This window comes from Capsicum annuum, chromosome 2 (assembly GCF_002878395.1).
Source record: "Capsicum annuum cultivar UCD-10X-F1 chromosome 2, UCD10Xv1.1, whole genome shotgun sequence".
Lineage (NCBI taxonomy): Eukaryota > Viridiplantae > Streptophyta > Magnoliopsida > Solanales > Solanaceae > Capsicum > Capsicum annuum.
This window is the reverse complement of record NC_061112.1, coordinates 147291559-147310406: the sequence shown is the minus strand read 5'-3', so window position 1 is coordinate 147310406 and position 18848 is coordinate 147291559. Positions and strand designations below refer to the sequence as shown.

Below are 18848 nucleotides of genomic sequence, written 5' to 3'. Positions count from 1 at the left end.
ATCTGATAAGATTGCACTAAAAAAAAATTGAGGCAATTTTAATAATTTTCACGAGTAATGAAAATTTTATGTTTACTTAAAAGTCCAAATTAGCCTTTAGAAAGAAAAGATAAAGGAGAGACCATCGTGAATGTCACATGGTCTTTACTAAATGCGTGCTATCATCTGTACATTTGTATTTGTATTTGTACTTGAAAAAGTAATAAGGATAACAAGTGTTGCAAATATTCTCTTTGAATGAATATCAGATTCAGAGCTTCATCAAGTCTACAATATTACTCCATGTATGTAGTCATCCTAATAGCTCAATCTTTTCATCCTTTGACATCAGTAAACGACACATACAAATGGATATATTGGGAAACTTAACTCCCTGTCTGAAAGATGGAGCCATTGCACACAGGGACCTAATCAACTTTCGTAAAATGGATTTTGCATGCACTTAATGATGCTCTGTAATCCAGATTCATATGTAGGGTAAAGCAGTGTCACGTCCAGTTCTGTTTTAATGCGTTTATTGGAGACTCGCTTCTCTCCCCTTGAAATCCCCTGCAGAATTAGAGAGTCTGCATCTTCAGCAGAGTTGTTGGAGTTTAAGTGGCCTGGCCATTTCTTCTCAACCAAATTCTTGGCGAACTTAAATACCTGCTCCCTAGGAGCAGGGTCGTCATCAACTACGTTGTATATCTTCCTGAAATGACAAACCAGACGATCAATTGATTAAAGATGAAGCTAAGAAGCTAATTAACTAGAAAGCCAAAGAGTTGCCCTATCAAAATGACTTGGAAGTTATTGCACATAGAGATCACTGGAGCAGAAGCAAATACAAAAGGCTACACCAATGAAAATACTACCAACTTCAGAGGCAAAATTTAATAGATTAATACAGAACTAGAAAAAAATTTAACTCAGAAAAAGTAAGGGAGAAAAAATAGCTTTATCAACATAAATCTTACTATTTTGAGACAATCTAATTGGATTGACCAAGAGTAGAGTTATTGAATGTGTACCCAGGAGACGGTCTCTGTATGCTGGCCTTAAGAGCCTGGCAGATGTCAGCAACGTGAATACGGGATGTATAATGCCTAGAAAATCTCATCTTCTGACCTTTTGACAGAGGCTCTTGCCTGAGAATGGTGTCCACAGCACTGCATAAAACATTAGTAAAATAAGCCGGTGAGCAACAACATCAAAGTGTGATTCATTAGACTAAGTGCTACATGTAACATATCTGGAAAAAATACAATTGCAATGTCCACATTGTGTAAACAAGTTATGAGCTATGTATAGTCATCACAACCTTCTACCAGGACCATATATACCACCCAGTCTAAATATTTGGGCAGTGACCCTTACATCACAAGCCAGCTGTAACCATTCTTCCTCAGCAGCTAACCTTGCTTTTGCCAATTCAGTCGTCGGGCTTGGTTGATACCTGAATATGATAACACAAAAATCTAGGATGACTATTTTCAATGCACCAAAGAGATTTAAATGCTTGGTTAATGTCGACTTACTCTTCATCAACCCATGCACCACCACAGTTGCCATAAACACCTATTAGTCCAAAAGGAAAGCAAAATTCTCAGGATCAATATCAATAGTACTTTGTGAATATGGTCTTTCTAAAGAAATAGTTTTCCCATATAGCAGTGTGAACAACTAAGATATTTATTTTCTTTTCAGAATATAAACAATAAGTATTACTTATACTCCTTCCAACTCAACAAGCTGACCTAGTTTACTTTTTAGAGCATCCCAAGAAACTTGTGCTCTTTCCTTAATTAGAAAAATTCTCCCTCCAACAATTTAGATTAACAGGACAAACTTACACTAAGTCAAGTTATTTCTAACTTGATTGGATATTCTTCATACTGATTATTTCAATTGTTCATACGGTTCTGTTAAACCACTTTTATTATACCAACCTTAATGTAATAGCCTACTAAAAGATTTTGCTATAATAAAGTTGCCGGACAAATCAAGTTTAGTTTATTGGGTTGGAGGTAGTATATATCAGCCATTTTTATGAATGAAAATACTTTTACCTAATAAAAAAGGAAGGTACTATATTACTGATCTCCTTATTTTATGTTCTTCATAGAAATAGGTGTAGACAGTGGCGGAGTCACCTTGTGGTTAGGGGGTCATCCGAACCCCCTTCGATTAAAAATTATGCTATTTATATATGATTAAAATTATTTTTATGTATATATGGTTGATGTTGAACCCCCTTCGGTTAGTTCGTGTGCTTACTTTTTTCGATTTTGAACCCCTTAGTAAAAATTTTGGCTCCGCCACCAGGTGTAGATATACTTATCAAAATATGATAAACACCCTGATCCATATAAGTCACTTTTTTATTATTCTTAGTTGTATGCAATATTTCTATAAGCAGCTAACAACATAGATCAGTAAAGGAGTATGCATATGGACGTTAGCGAAGAGGCAATAAGAACTCAGCTGTAATTGGCTGCCACAATCGACAAAAAGCAATTGAGATAGCCTTTTTAAATTTTCTTGTTTTCAAGCGTTGCTCATTTTACACCTGAATGGACAAACTAATCTCTCCATGGGGAAGAGAGAAAGAGAAACATGAACTTTCTTTGTTCAACAAACGGCTGAGGAAGTCCTTTCATTTTACAGATATAGTTTTTATTATAGAAAGTAAAGTTGCCTTAACATATGTTTTTACTTGTCAGAACTATTTTCTCCTTTCTATTAGGGGAAAAAAGAGGAAGATGTAGAAGAAAAAGGAATGAAACCAGTACCTTGGTACATAAATCTTGAGAGCAAGGACTTTCAGTTCATCTTAATAATTGTGTAAAGTCAAAATAGGAAATCTAAAACAACACAAATGCAAAGTTTTTCTCTGCGCTGGTGAAAAAAAGACATACTTGTTGATGACAAGTAACCAAGCCACTGGAGGTTACCATCCGTTAATATTTCTTTTAGCAATTCTTTATGCTGAAGCACCTGCAATACGCACAACTACTACTAGACATTCAAGCAAGTAGAAGGTAAATTAAAAAATTCTCTAAAAGTTTTTCATGATATCATACAGCTCCATCCCAGAATCTACAGTTACAGTGAAAGTCCCAAGTTTATGGCTTTTGTGCATGAATTTTACCTTATAGTTAGATTCAAAAAGCAAACAATCTCAATGGAATGATATTGCTAGCAACTATTGAGCATAATAGAAGAACTATCTCTAAGAAGGAGACTTCTAACACGTAAAGAAACATAAAAATTTTAAGGAAAACAATAATTAACTTCTCTACTTTGTTTTTGGTCTTTATATCATAGTTCATTTCCATATCGAGACAGAGAAAGGTTGTTAGGAACGTCTAAAATTAACATCAACAATAAAAAAGTTCGCATAGGAAGTCTCTACAATTAACACAACATATGCATGACATAATGCTTACTGTAACAGCAGCGTAATATCGTGTAAATTACCGGATCACCAACACCTAAAACTGGAGGGACAGAGATTAGAAGATGTGAGTGGAATTTCATGATATCAAAGACTTCGTGTCTGAAAGATAGAGCAGAAATACTTATCAGAACAGGGGCAAAGATCGGAAGAGTGTTTCTTCTATAAAACCACCTAGAAATATGGAGGCTTAGATATGTGATCCTAACACTTACGTCCTAGACCAGAAATCAATGGACACGTTAGTCGAGATATAAGAAAAAAAGACCAAACTCTGACCTTATTTAGATGAAAGTAACTATTACAAAAACAGTGAAAAAAGAACTGAATCGACAGAGACTTCATTTGCTCCTTAATAAAACAAAATTACTATCCGCTTCGTTCATGTAAGTACTCTATAATGTATATTTTGCTAAACAAATGGAGTTGACACAAAAATGAAAACCAGTAATAGGCTTAGGAGTTCTTTGGCCATTGAAGTCTTTGTTTCACATCTTCTGATTTTCCACCAATTAGAAGTCTAAACAGTAACCATCCATAATTTAAATTCTCTTACCTAGTTAAATAAAGCCACATGATTTGTCTCTTTTTCTTAGTCTTTCATTATTCAACTGTTCTCCTGCTGATTTTCATTATAATTTCTGGACATCTTAGAAATGGACTAGTGTCCAGCAGTATTTGTTATGTACAGCAAAATGCCAAGGCAGTCACTTATCCCCAGTGTGTTGCTTTTCTTTCTGTTACTTCGAAAGTAGCTGCTTCAGCTACTAGATTTTCGATATTCTTTTGAAAGTACAACAACATACCCAGTAAAATCCATTGTTAGTTGTCATATTTTCTTTACTGTTCTCCTCTTCTTTGAACCTGAATTTGCTACACTTGAGCCGAGGGTCTTCCGGAAACAACCTCTCTTACCACCACCACCCCCGCCCCCCAAGGTAGTGGTGAGGTTTGCGCACTTCACCATCCCAGACCTCACTTGTGGATTTTACTGGGCCCAGACCTCACTTGTGGATTTTACTGGGTATATTGTTGTTATACTTATGGCATCTTCTTCTGGAAATCCTAGCTATTTTTAACATGATATCCCTGGACCCTGCGTATAGCGGGACTTCAGTGCACCTGGCTGCCCTTTTTTTATTAATACTGGGAAATCTCATTGTTATTACTCCTCAAACAAGCATGAAACGTATGCTTGCATTCAGAAATGAACACTAGCAGCCAGAGGAGTTGCTCCATATTCAACTTCACACAAAATTTGAAGCTACTAAATAAGAGAGATGTCTGGAAAACTCACAGTGGTTCATTGGCGTCAAATATGTGAGCATTGAACCCAATTTCCTCTAACTTCTTCTTCCGAGACGTACTAGTACAAGTTCCTGTAACTTGCCTACGCAATAAACAAATATTATTATACTATAATAAAATTGGTCAATCTGCAATACATTAGCTAGCATGTAAAGGGGGAAAAGTATTAAAAGAATAATGTTTATTCACCATCCATGCTTCTTCAAATCTGCAGCCAGGAACTTTCCTACGAAACCCATGCCCAAAATGAACATTCGATCTTTCGAATTTGGGTTTTTAGTTTTCGGTTCGTCATCTACTCTGCATTTAATATAGGGGGAGAACGCTGGGCGTTTGATAGAGTATCTTCCGGCGGTTCGACCCGGTACCGCCGGTTTACTTGGTAACCGGCAAATCTCCATTTCAGATAGCTCAGTGTTCGGGTAGTTTGGGCTAATACGATACACTGGCCCAAATCGAAAGCCCAAGTATAAAAAGTCTCAGTTTTTCCCCTTCTTCAAATAAACAACCAACCAAAGGTAATAAAACATTATTTTTCCTGGGTTTTAATTTACTAAAAACTACACAAATATACATTTTCAATATTACAAAAAATTCCAACTCCCTAAATATATTACAAAAATCCCAATATATATACAGAATGTTATTTATATGTCGGCTATGTTATGTATATTAATAGGGAGAGAGAGTAAAGTAATTAAAAAAGTGGAAGAGAGTATCATTACTTCCAAAAGAATTGGTATTTATGTTATGTATACTTTAATTTATGTAACATTCATCCTTTTGAATCAATTAAAAAAGAATGGCATGGCCTTAGGAATCTGATTACGAATCTAATTTAAACATTTTTCATTTTTCATAAAACGAAATAATTTGTAACTTCACAAATATTTGAGCATATTAAATCATAAATTTCAAATATTTTTTTTTTGTGCAAAAACTTTATACAAAAAGTATTACAACAACAATAACATACTCGATATAATTTTACAAAATAAAATTCGAAGAGAATAGAGTATATAAAAAACTTACCTCGATACAGTGTTGCCAAGCAACTTGTTCAAAACATTTTTCTAATAGTGGTCCAAAAGATTGAATGAGTCATATTACTATAAGCATAGGACAAAATCTCCACGCAAGAGCTGCTTTTATGAATGTTAGGTTCTTTTGGTGCTCCAATTAGATACTTATGCTTCGGTCAACTTTGTTCTGCAGTTACCCATAAATCCACACGCTTTCTTAAGAAATTTAAGGAAATTCTGTGTGTGCTGTTCCTATCAATACCAACTGCTCCATTTCTTTCTACTGTTGCCCAACTCTTGAATCTTTCCTCTTTTTTGTTTCCCTTCATCCCTATTCCTATTGTACGGTATTAAAAGCGGAAACTTTTTTTTTAAGGGGTTCAAAATATAATAAAATGAACATATGAAGAATTGAAAGAGAGTTTCAACAAATAAAAAAATTCTTTTGATCAAATACAAACAAAATAATTTTTCAAAAAAAGATTCAGATAAACTCCATCAACCTTACCTACTAATTAGAAGTGATTTTCCATTTAGTTACTTTCAGAGTGACTTGAACATCCAACTTTATGAGATTAATAAATACCAACAGAGATCACGGGATTTTTTAAATTGAATAAATGACAATGCATGTTTAATCATTCTCCTGTTTTTCTAAATGTCCAAATGCAATGCTTAGTTGTTTGTACTTATATATATTCGCCTGTATATTTAACAATACACGTCCAATAGCGATGGGTCTGGCAATAAACATAATACTTATTAAATCTTGAAGGGTCAACCCACCAAATTATTCATGATTAAATAATACTACTCATAATCCCTGTTGATCAATTATTCTTGTTTGACTTTTACCATAAACCTTCTCTTCTTTTTTCACATAATATTCCTACACGCATTTACGTTGAATTTTTCTTCTTCTTCCAATTAATAGCTCCAACCTCCAATCCTCTTAGACATTATTATGCTATACTTATACAAACAACTCCTCTTTGTAATTGTTTTCCTTAGCTGAAAATGAATTATTCTTGTATCATTTGTGGTTTTACCATTATTCTTGCTTTTTCCTCTGTTTCAATTCTTGCACAACAACCTTACTTTGGAGCAGGAACAAATGCCTGCAGCTCCCAGGATAACTCCACTTCTGCTTTTGGTTACTTCTGCAATGGCGTTAACCGTACCTGCCAATCTTATTTGACCTTCAGATCTCAACCCCCTTTCAATACTGTATCCTCAATCTCTTCTCTACTGGGTGCTGACCCTTTACAGCTCTCTCAGCTCAATTCAGTTTCTCGAAATGCTACCTTTGACACCAACCAAATGGTTCTTGTTCCTGTTACTTGTTCTTGTTCAGGTCAGTTTTATCAGTCAAATACATCTTATGTTATTAGGAAGGATGATACTTTCTTAACTATTGCAATGAGTACCCTCCAAGGATTGTCGACTTGTCATGCTATCAATGCTGAGAACAATGATCAAGCTAATAATCTTGTTATTGGTTCAAGAATTAATGTTCCTCTTCGATGCGCTTGCCCTACGAAAAACCAAACTGATGATGGTACAAAATATCTGCTTACTTATTTGGTTGCTTCTGGGGAATTTGTTGCATTCATTAGTGATAAATTTGGGGTGGACTTTAGGGAAACTCTTGCTGCCAATACACCACTATCAGAAAATGCTCCTACTATCCTTGCGAATACTACTCTATTGGTTCCTCTATTGAATCAACCTTCGAGTTCCCAAGTTGCAGGACCGGCTCCCCCACCGCCTCCTTCGACAACAGCAACACCACCTGTTGTTCCTGTATCAGATAATAACTCCAAGAAAACTTGGCTATATGTTGTGGCTGGTGTTGTTGGAGGACTTGTCGGTTTGTCTCTTCTCGGGGTGGTTATTTTCTTCTTGTGCTTCAGGAAAAGGCAAAAGAAAGCTGATCCACAGTTTGCTTCAGAAAGCTTTGAAGCAGTTGAGAAACCGTCGAATAAGAAAATTGAAGAAGAATCGGAGGAGTTATTGGAAAGTTTATCCAGCATAGCTCAATCTGTTAAGGTTTACAAATTTGAAGAGGTCAAAGCAGCCACAGATAATTTCAGTCCTACATGTTTGATTAAGGGATCTGTTTATCGGGGCAGGATCAATGGGGATTTTGCTGCTATAAAGAAAATGAGTGGTGATGTATCAAAGGAAATTAATTTGTTGACCAAAATCAACCATTTTAATCTTATTAGTCTCTCGGGAATTTGTTTTCATGATGGTCACTGGTATCTTGTATATGAATATGCTTCCAATGGACCATTAAGTGATTGGATATGCCACCACAATGGTGATCAGAAGTCACTTAGTTGGACACAGAGAGTACAGATTTCTCTTGATGTTGCCACAGGGCTTAACTATCTCCACAGCTACACATCCCCTCCTCATGTTCACAAGGATTTAAACGGTAGTAATATTCTTCTTGATGGTGATTTAAGGGCCAAGATTGCTAACTTTGGTTTAGCAAGGTCAGCAGATGGACAAGAAGGCGAGTTTGCATTGACGAGGCACATAGTTGGGACACAAGGTTACATGGCACCTGAGTATTTGGAGAATGGGCTAATCTCCCCAAAGCTGGATGTCTATGCATTTGGAGTTTTGTTGCTGGAGATTCTCACTGGGAAAGAAGTTTCTGCTTTATATGAAGGTTCAAGTACAAACTTGGCTGAGGTGTTGATCCCGGTGCTTCATGACGAAGATGCAAAGGAGAATTTGAGCAACTTCATTGACCCTTCTCTGCAAGGAAAGTATCCTGCAGAACTTGCCATTGCCATGGCCAGATTAATCAATAACTGCATAATGAAAGATCCTTCACATCGCGCTAGTACGGATGAGATTGTGCAATCTCTTTCAAGAATTATGACAGCCACACACTCTTGGGAAAAGTCATTTAGCACTTCAGGGTCACCACATAGATTGCCCTAGATCAATGATTGTAAGGTTTTCTTTTTGTGTATTTTACTTTTTGGTTTTTCCTCCTCCCACATCTAGAATGATTTATTATGTGCATAATTTTATTACCTTGTTTATGAACTTTGAAGAGCCACTGTACCATTTACCCTACATAAAAATCAGTTTTAAGATTTCAATCAAGCTACCTTGTGTTCTCTTATGTTCTTTCTTGCTTTGTGTAATGCATGTAGTCTTCCTCATGTTCCAGAAATGTTCCAAGGTAAACAGGTCCTGTCTTTAACCTAACAAAACAAAGCGACTTCATACATAATAAAGATCCTGGTAACTGGTAAACAACAGGACTAAACCTACCTTGAATCATAGATCAAGACAGCAACTTGCTGGCTTTACCTTATAGTGAAAATTGATCACTGGCCCCGTCTTTCGTCTTTTGCATCTCATATTGTTGGTAGCTATACAACTTGTGAACACAACAGGTTAACAAGTCACCGTGTGCTATATAGTCTGGTGTATAAAGCCATGTTGAAGCTGTAGATTCAACTAATTCAATTAAGTATAAAGAAAAACTAACTGATTGAAGGAATATACATGTATGTTCCCACTGATGCCAAATTGAACTAGTCCAGCCGTCTGAAAACTAATTATTAATAAGATCATCTTTGAGTTCTAGAATTCGATGGTCAAGAACCATAAAGTATATGAAGGCTTTTGCACATGATGATGATGGCATATGTATGTGTTCGAGGAGATGCTAAAAGTGGAAACATTGACTTGTAGGATTCAAACCCAATGATTAAATACATATCTGGGAGAAAAGTGAAGGCAAGGCCGGCTGGCTACTTGTTTAATTTAGTCTAAGTTAACTTGTTCAAAAAGGACAGCAGCCCAGGGGTTATTATATTATTGGGGTTTTTTGACTCTTGAATAGAAAGCAAATACCTGTGAGATAGCGTGATTAATGTGTATTCAAGCTTCTTGTAATCGAATGATTTATGACTAGTATCTTAAGTTGTGATCATTTTGGAGTAAGATCCGGTTAAATGCAGCATATGGACAATGAGGATTCAAATAGCCGATCCAACTTGCATAGATTTGAGCATAGTAGGAGTTGTTGCTGTTTATATTAAGTAGTGATCAAGTTACACTCTGCTATCTTAGTTTGGTTTAGTAAAATAGTTACTAGTGGCATATAATGATTTCAATTTTCAGGATAAATAATTTATTCCTCGATTTATTTTGGCCGGCACATTTATAAGTGATTGCATCTTAGTTTCTTGCAAGACTGTATAAAACAGATATTACAGAGTAGACCCGCTCATCTAGCATGGTCAAAATTTGATGATACAATACATACATAGACAATATTCCATAAATCACCAGTTTAAAACTTCCCTCATATGCTAATTGTTTAATAGCTGTTAAATGTGGAAGGCTGCAAGAGTTGTTGAATGAAAAGGTCATTTAACTAGAATATTGCTTCAATTCATAAGTGGTCTGCATCAATGTGGTGGCTTCATATTGTCAATGACATATGATGTTTGACTTCACATTGAAGAATATTTTATGTTTTCACTTGTATTACAGCACCCATAAGGGCACGAACTCAACTTTCTCAGCTGCCATTGGGTGACCCTGAGCAAATAGCATACCATGAGTGATTTTCCGCTTATCTTTTTCATAATTTTCACAATTTTAGCTTCTAAGGGCTATGCCCAACAAAATTATTCAGGCAATACTGTCATGAGTTGTAAAGAACCCAATGAAACAGGAACTACTGCTTCTTTTCTCTATTCTTGCAATGGTGAAAAGTTCTCCTGTCGTGCATTCTTGATTTTTAGATCACAGTCTCCTTATAATTCAGTTTCCTCCATCTCAAAACTCCTATCTTCGGACCCTGATGAGATTGCCCACATCAACAATATCTCAAGGTCTAATATCTTGGATCAGAACCAAGAAGTTATAGTTCCAGTAAATTGTTCATGCTCAGGTCAGTACTATCAGGCTGACACCTCTTATGTTATAGCAAGCAAATACGATACCTATTTTCTCATTGCAAACCGCACGTATCAGGGGTTGTCTACTTGCAGTGCTCTTGTACATGAAAATATATACGATGCACTGGATCTGTTTTCAGGTCTAAATTTGCGGGTACCACTCAGATGTGCCTGTCCTACAAGGGATCAATCAAGAAATGGTGTGAAATATCTGGTGACTCATTTGGTTACTTGGGGGGACAACGTTTCTAGCATTAGCGCGCAGTTCAGTGTCAGTAGTCAAAGTACAGCATATGCAAATGGATTATCTGAAAATTCAGTTCTTTATCCTTTCACAACACTACTGATTCCTCTACTAAAAGATCCTTCAAGCTCCCAAACAAGGACTATTAAGAGCGCACACATTGAAATCTTTTACCCTTCTAGGCACAAAATATCATACAGCAGTTTTTTTATTGGGGCAGGAGCTGGTGTTTCCCTTGCAGTCCTCTGTCTTATCTTGTTCATTGTCTTAAAGCATAAAAAGGAAAACAAAAGAGGTGAAGTGCTTGAGAGAGGAAGAGAACGGAAACAGAAATGGAATTTACCAGAAAATGTCCTGGAAAGTATAATTGGTGGGGATCAAATGATTAAAGTCTACGAATTTGAAGAACTGGTGGCTGCAACTGAAAACTTCAGCTCGCGAAAAAGGCTTAGTAATTGTGTTTATAAAGGGGTCCTTCGAGGAAAACTACTGGCCATCAAGGAGATGAGAACAGACATATCAAAGGAGGTTAAATTCCATGCAAAGATCAACCATTTCAATTTACTTAGCCTCACTGGTGTATGCAAGCATCATCAACTATCCTATATTGTTTTTGAGTTCATGGAAAATGGATCTTTAAAAGAATGGCTTTGCAAGGATGATAACACAGGGGCTCAGAGCTGGAACTGCAGAATTCGTATTGCCTTAGATATCGCCGATGGTCTAGATTATATTCAGAACTTCACAGCTCCAGCTTATGTGCACAATAACATTAGTAGTAACAATATCTTGCTTAACAGACATCTAAGAGCCAAGATTTCAAATTTTAGCCTGGCGAAACCAGCTGACAATGAAGGACAAGGAAGTTCATCTATGAAATTCGTCGACGGAAGAAATGGCTACATGGCACCAGAGTACATCGAAACTGGTCAGGTTACTCCCAAGATAGATATCTATGCATTTGGAATCGTTTTGTTGGAGATAATTACAGGAAAAGGGGCTGTTTTCGAGCAGGATGGAAAAGAAGTATTCTTATCAGAGACGGTGCTTGAAAGTATGGATAAAGAATCTAAAATTCAAGAACTCACAGATCCAAGGCTACAAGTTATGCACCCTCTTGGTTACATAATTCAACAAACTGATCTCGTTCTTCGATTGGTGAAACTATGTGTAGCATGCTTGACTGCAGAACCTGAAAGTAGACCAAGTGCAGCAGAAATAAAATCTACCTTAATCAAAATTCAATCGGATGTACAAAATTAGAGAAACTTGAGGACAACATGAATAAGTCATCATATGTTATATGTTCAGACAGGTCCCAGCAGTGACCTTTTGTTTCTTTAATGTAAATTTAAGACTTAGCTGTGGCCTCTATAGTGTTCATTTTTTTCCCTTTCCCTTTGCCCTTTGTTTCCCCCTCTCTGTGGCCTCTAAATCCAAAATATTATTTCTTGATGGATGTGATTCAACAGAATATACAACATCAACAGTTTCAGCTGCAAGAAAAATGCAGGGAACAACTAGACGCGGAGGACTGCAATGTGCAGTATATTGTGGAGATAACTCATCGTTTCAATTGCATTTTATATGTTTCTGTAGTTTTGTTTGTATGATTCTCTCTTGTCGTACATGAACATCCGCTTTGCTCAATCCAATGAATTTAGTGATTCATTATAGTTGAAACTATTTTTACTATGACCAGTATCCTAATGCAATCCTCCACTTTTCATCTAACTTAGAACAAGCTATGTACCACCTCACACAGTTGAGCTATGGTGAAGAACCAACTCAATCAAAAAAAATTCTCTGAATAAGATGAAAAATAAGATAATACCGCCATATAATTGCAGGAGGAGGCAAATACGATATAACACCATACTACATAATTGGTTCTGCTCCATACATACATGGAGTCAATTAGGCCTCAAAGATCAATCTTCCTCTTCTCCAAGAAAAAATGAAGCGCCCTAGGGGGGAGGTATATATTTGTGCAACACTATGCTTGGATTTCCTTTATATGAACAAAAAGTATACAACTTGAAGTAGACACAAGTGGTATCAAACGTATCTGCATCTTATTGCTGCTTATACTCTTTACCTTTTCATTATTGTGTTATGATTATAATTGTATGTGCTATTTGGTCCTACAAAACTAGTATAGAAGGTTCGTTTTGAATATCCGCGTTGAAGTGGAAATGCTCAGAATGACTGAATTTTAACATGGGAAGGTTCCTGTAAGCCGTATGTGATCAAGTGTTGTCTTGAGGCCATACTTGAGCACTGCTTTATTACCTTCTCTGAATCCATCCCCATAAGCTGCTGAGGTATCCGATTCAATCTGGTGCTTAAAAAAATCACCCAGTTTCTTCTCAAAGTCAGAACGTTTCCCTTTCTTTGATGAAGTAGATGGTGATGAAGAGGAAGATGAGGATGCAGAAGAAGATGCAGAAGTTGAAGTACTACCAGAACCAGCTATAATTTCGGAGTCCAACCACAAGTGAGCTAAAACTTGGCAGATACCTTCTTCCACTTCTGGACTTAAACTCGGATAACCTATAATCATTCAAATGGAAAATTATCTTCAGAATCTTGAATATATAAAAGGATATCACATTCAAGTGTTATCAAACTAAAAGATCCACCTTTAAGCCGCAGCCATGCATGCATCATTTCATGAGCCAGAATTGAACCAGTCAATAACCTGAAAAAATCTTGAGTTATTGAGTAAATTTGTCTTCGGATAGAGTGAAGTAGAAATTTTCTTATGAGGTATGATTTTAGACCATTCTATTGAGCATGAAAGCAAGTGTGACATTAATTACCTAGGAAGACCATATAAGATTAGAATAGCTGTCACTTCACATTGTCGAATCAACCTGTAAGGCTCAGTAAACATATCTAAAATCCGATAACCACCAATCCGTGGTCGCCTTGAAATCTGAAATGTTTGTTTGGATCAAGACATATTTCATTTTGAACAGTATATGGACATTAAGGAAAATGCAGAATATGGGAAGACTCATACAGTGCTAATAGTCTGTTCTTCGGACAGGCAGAGTCCTCGAGTCTCAGGCATGTGGTAATGACCCTATCAAAAAAACAATGAAAGAAGTTCGGTAACAGCTCTCTCGGCCTGTGACTGTATAGTGTCTTAAGAAATATATAATTTGAGCAGAACTCTCACATTCTTTTCTCCTTCCATCGCTTCGTTTAATGCTTGTCTTTCAACTAGAAGCAAAGGGATTTGCTGCTCTACTTTCATATTTAAACCTTCATAAAATTCTTGTATCTCAAGATAAAGGGGTTGACATTCATGAGTGTCCATTATTGAAGAGTCCAAGCACTCGAGACACAGCTTCCTACCATCATCAAGTATCAGATATCTGGCATCTACGGGCTACAAAAAATAAGAAATCCTAACATTATTCAACAAGAACAAGAACATGAAAGAATGTAGGGGTTGACATATATTCGGGTTTTACAATATTCCTATTCGTTCTGCTGATCTTTAAAGATAAATATGCACTTTACACCCTTAAAAACCATGTCAAAAGCCAAAAAGAAATGTCGCAATAGAATACTAGCGGCTAACCTCCATTCTTTCACAGCTGCAACAACGAGGAGTCCCATCAGTTTCATGCGATGGGCAATACTTCTGAAGCCAGAAAGGATGAGCCCTATATTCAATTAGACCAGCCGGATTTGTTGGAATCTAAGCACATAAAAATAAAGGCAAAATACAAAAAATATGGTTAGTCATATTTTACCAGACAATGAAGCTGTTGGATGCAGTAAAGTTCACGGTGCAATGCCACAATAATAAGATGTCTATCTAAACATAAATGAATAAATTCCTGACAGCCACTGATGCATATTGAATTCATAATGCATCTCCCTGAGGATTACTGGAGTCGATCGAAAATTAGATTAAGGGCTCAAATTTACTTTAGCCACATAAAAGAACAATAGTTCTAGTTGCTTTGCTTTCTTTTCTTTCACTGATCTTTGACCACAATTAGTAGACTGCTTGAATGCAACAAAAAAATGAAATTGCAATGGTTTAGCTAAAGTGTAGCAGCCGCAACAACCTAAAATATGAAGTGAGACATTGAAGATGCTCGCTAAGTGCATTAATGGAAATAAGACATACAACATGAAACAAAGGATTGTGAGAATCTAGAAAAGCCGCTCTCTATATCTGAGCTGAAGTAGTATATCTTGATATTGCAAGAGAGTGATGATGGTGAGAAGTTCCAAAAGAATTACGGATATGGAAAGAGCAAATTTGGATAGGAATGAACACTTACAAAGTTCTTGCACACATCACATTTTGGGTGATGCTGTTCCTTGTAGCATGATTTATGGTATGGACGGTTATCTGACATCGAAAACTGCAAAGACAAGAAATGAATTGCTTTTATATTCAACAAGTCAAGGTAACTGAACGTACCATGGTATAAGAACCTATTGAAGTAAATTTGACTACATTTAGACCTCATAGTCAGAAATTGGTCGATTGCAACCATGGCAACGGAAACATTCTGGATGCCAAACAGTTCCCATGCAACTTAAATACCTCCCATGTCCAATTTCAGCATTGCAACCGGCACAGATCCTACACTCAAGACACATCAGTACATATAAACGCTAATCTGAAAGAAAATAGTGCTGCTCAAGCAACACGATGATTTGAAAAGTCTTATGGTGCCAAAATGAACAAATGAGTATGTGGCACATCCAGATTTATTCGCAAAAAACATGACGGACCTGCTGGAGCTCTTTACTATGTTTAAATGCAAGAGAAACAAACAATGCGGATGAGATTACAAGTATCAAATCATCTAATTTGATCTATGATTTGAGAAATCAATTCTTTGATTTTGTGAAAATAAAATTTACGTTAGGAAGTCAAGGTACAATTCTGCCTATTCCATCCTTCTTTGCTGTTTAGAGCATCAGTCTCATCCATGATGCCACATAAAGATTGAAGCAGAAATATTGATTTATAAGCTACAAAGGAGATGATAAGAAATTTTCTTTTAAAATTCAATTACAGAGAAATTAGTCGGAATAATTTTGCTTCAGAAGAATAGAAGAGGTGTTACCTATACCCATATGGAAACGAGTATGAGACTGGTGGAAAAAGACTTCCATAATCATATCGAGGTGGTGGTGGTGGTGGTGATGGCGGTAACTCCACATTCAAACTTTCCTGAAGAGCCTTGGCAAGCGCCTCGTCTTCCTCCAAGTTGGGTTCACTCTCTATTAGGTAGTTGTAGAAGATTAGGGAAAACATGATTAACAGTTAAGCACAAATAACCTAGAATCGCATAAAAAAATTACTATACATTAGCCTAGATGCTGTATAACCTCTAAATACACAAATCCCGATAAAAGAACAACAATATAAGTTCTATTATGTCTGACCATGCTTGACAAAACATCATTTTTTCTGATTGATTCTACATTTATAACCACACATATTCTCAAAAAGAATTTAAAAAAACTTAGGAAAAGAGCTGCAGATTTATGCAAACACAACCATCTCAATAAGGTAAGTCTTATCCAAATTCTTCAAATATAGCATACAATTCTATAATGAAGACAATGAAGAATTTATCGGTTGGAGAAATCCATATAAATTCCTAGTTATGCTACTTACCAATTACTTTTTTCCCTTTCTGATCCTCTTCAGCTAGAGAAAGCGCAATGGCACGATCGATTTCTTCATTATCAAAATCTGACAATGCATCCTACACTCAGTCCGTATTATCATATCCGGTTAGCAAGGGAAAGACTAAAACAAAAGCTAGAACTTTCAGAGCATTTTCTCAGCAACATAGCTTGTGAAAATGCTCAGTTTGTCCTGCACCAAGCAACTGTTAGAAAGCCTAGTACATTTTGAGGAAATAACGCAATTAGCAATTGAATCACTGATTACCACTGATGTAGTTGGTCCATCCCAAATAGTACTGTCCTCATACCCTCCATGATATTGCTCTCCTTCATGCCCCGAATGATATTGCCCTCCGTTGTAGCCACCGTGATATTGCCCACCCTCATACCCCCCATGGTATTGTCCACCAGAGATCCTGTGTGTGGAACCTCCAAATATCTTTTCTAGCCAGCCCATAATACAATAACTAAGTCTCAATCCCAAACAAGTTGGAGTTGGCTATATGAATCCGATACTGGTGTATGTGCAATAAACACCTGCAAAGCCGAACAAGGATATTTATTAGATAACAAGTATCATCCGTATCTGCTAGCAATCGCAAACTGATCCTATAAGTAGCAAAACTAACATGAACTATAGGAAGAGATGAAACTGCACATACAAATAGAAAGTCATCTACAAATTGGTCGAATGGAAGATCAACAAAATAACAAAAGAGAAAAAAAAAATTCCTGAGAATTGTAACATCAGCATAGTATATTGCAATAGTAACTCATAATAAATAAGTTGCCCCATGAAAACTCACAACAGCAAAATAATGACCACCCACCAACCGTCACAAAGACAACCGACTATTCATTTGAGGCCTAATTTACCAGACCAAAGAAAACCAAATGAATTACTACGATCAAAGTTAAGAAAAAACAGAAAATTCATACAAAAAGTTGTACAAGGAACAAAAAAAGTCGTTATGGTTCTCGAAGTCTCACTTGCAAATAGTTAAAAGAATCAGCACAAGTTGAAGGAATCTGATGAATAAGGAGCAGACAAATTATCAAATTCAGTTTGATGGTAGGTCATGCCCCAAGAATTGGAGATGACACTAAAGATACCAATATCCCCACAATCATCATTCCATAGAAGAATAAAAACTTGGGAAAATTACAAAAGAAGAAATGGGCAACTCTTCTTGGCACGTTCAGAGGAACATTCTGGTGGAAGTGTGAAATAAAGATAAAAAGTAGACACCAAAAGGAGAAACCAAACAAAAGGAATTGAATTCTAAGCAAAAAATAGGCCAAGAAAATAAAAAAGTTTGAAACTTTATCAAAGAAATAGTAATTAGATGGGGGAAAATTGAATAAGGGGGGTATGAGAAAAGTTTCTTTATTTCAAAATTGGAAAAAAAATTTGTGCTTTTCTTGGAGGTGGGACCTTAGCTCCATTGATTTGGTATCATCAGTCCACAATATGTCAAAAACTCATTAACTGTTAAACTTTCTGCGTCATCAAAGAAAGAGAAGACCATTTTGGGGGGTCATCTTCCATACTTACTGTTCATTCTTTTGGCCTTTTTCTTCAAGTGGACTTGATTAAGTCCTGCTATATTATCCAATAGTCAAGAACACATCTAAACTATTTCCATTTCCAAAAGTTTCATAGTTGAATTATTACCGTGTCTACATGAATTATCACTAAACACATGTTTTCCTATGTGAAATAATGATATGTTTTGATAAATAATTAATAAAAACTCACTCACCTAAAATAATTAAATATAACACTCAAAATATGGAAATATTTTTTGTATGTGTTTGACCCTTCATACATTTTTATTTTTTGCTGTGCTTTTCTGGTAATAAAAATGAAAAAGAAGGAAATTACTACCAATATTATGTTTTTTGTTTAATCCAAAGTGAAGATTTTTGAGTGGGAGTTAAAGGATGTGTGGCAGGTGGGAAGTACAAATCAGAGCTCATAAAATTGACATGTGGCCAAATGAATATCCCAATCTCAAAGTGGATGCCTTATTGTAACTTTGCTTAAAACTTCTGACACCAAGTGACTGTCTACTTTGTACTACTACTCCTATAATATCAATTTGGCTTTTCCAAGTTTTATTTTACTCTACTATAAAAAGGCATTTCACCTGTTCTCTTCTGACTTAAAAACATACAGTTCCTTACTGCCACTTGATTACTTCTCCATGTTGCACGTAACA

The 18848-nt window shown here is 36.1% G+C and overlaps 4 protein-coding genes across 6 annotated transcripts; 2 read left to right on the top strand and 2 right to left on the bottom strand.

The window, feature by feature from the left end:
* Positions 1-216: 216 nt before the first annotated feature.
* LOC107860372 (protein YeeZ) lies at positions 217-5622 on the bottom strand. Its single transcript, XM_016705709.2, has 8 exons — positions 4934-5622; positions 4734-4826; positions 3460-3538; positions 2898-2976; positions 1518-1557; positions 1301-1435; positions 1011-1148; positions 217-691 (listed from the first exon to the last, which is right to left on the bottom strand). Exons 1-8 carry the CDS (start codon positions 5143-5145, stop codon positions 412-414), a joined length of 1056 nt encoding a protein of 351 aa, XP_016561195.2. The 5' UTR covers positions 5146-5622; the 3' UTR covers positions 217-411.
* Positions 5623-6028: 406 nt separating this feature from the next.
* On the top strand, positions 6029-8892 carry LOC107860371 (lysM domain receptor-like kinase 4). Its single transcript, XM_016705708.2, has one exon. It carries the CDS (start codon positions 6784-6786, stop codon positions 8722-8724), a length of 1941 nt encoding a protein of 646 aa, XP_016561194.2. The 5' UTR covers positions 6029-6783; the 3' UTR covers positions 8725-8892.
* A 177-nt stretch (positions 8893-9069) lies between these two features.
* On the top strand, positions 9070-12626 carry LOC107861409 (protein LYK5-like). The gene has a single exon (XM_016706746.2). The coding sequence runs from the start codon at positions 10363-10365 to the stop codon at positions 12211-12213; it is 1851 nt and encodes a 616-aa protein (XP_016562232.2). The 5' UTR covers positions 9070-10362; the 3' UTR covers positions 12214-12626.
* Positions 12627-12773: 147 nt separating this feature from the next.
* Positions 12774-18170, bottom strand: LOC107860370 (protein DA1-related 1). 3 transcript variants are annotated; one of them, XM_047407425.1, is made up of 12 exons: positions 18062-18170; positions 16892-17163; positions 16613-16703; positions 16056-16212; positions 15445-15565; positions 15258-15341; positions 14543-14662; positions 14135-14347; positions 13976-14038; positions 13773-13888; positions 13593-13651; positions 12774-13503 (listed from the first exon to the last, which is right to left on the bottom strand). In XM_047407425.1, exons 2-12 carry the CDS (start codon positions 17081-17083, stop codon positions 13166-13168), a joined length of 1554 nt encoding a protein of 517 aa, XP_047263381.1. In that variant the 5' UTR covers positions 17084-17163; positions 18062-18170; the 3' UTR covers positions 12774-13165. The 3 variants fall into 3 exon arrangements, with proteins under 3 accessions (XP_047263381.1, XP_016561191.2, XP_016561192.2); XM_016705705.2 differs by having other exon boundaries at positions 17617-18087; XM_016705706.2 differs by lacking the exon at positions 18062-18170 and adding an exon at positions 17289-17402.
* Between the last annotated feature and the right edge of the window lie 678 nt (positions 18171-18848).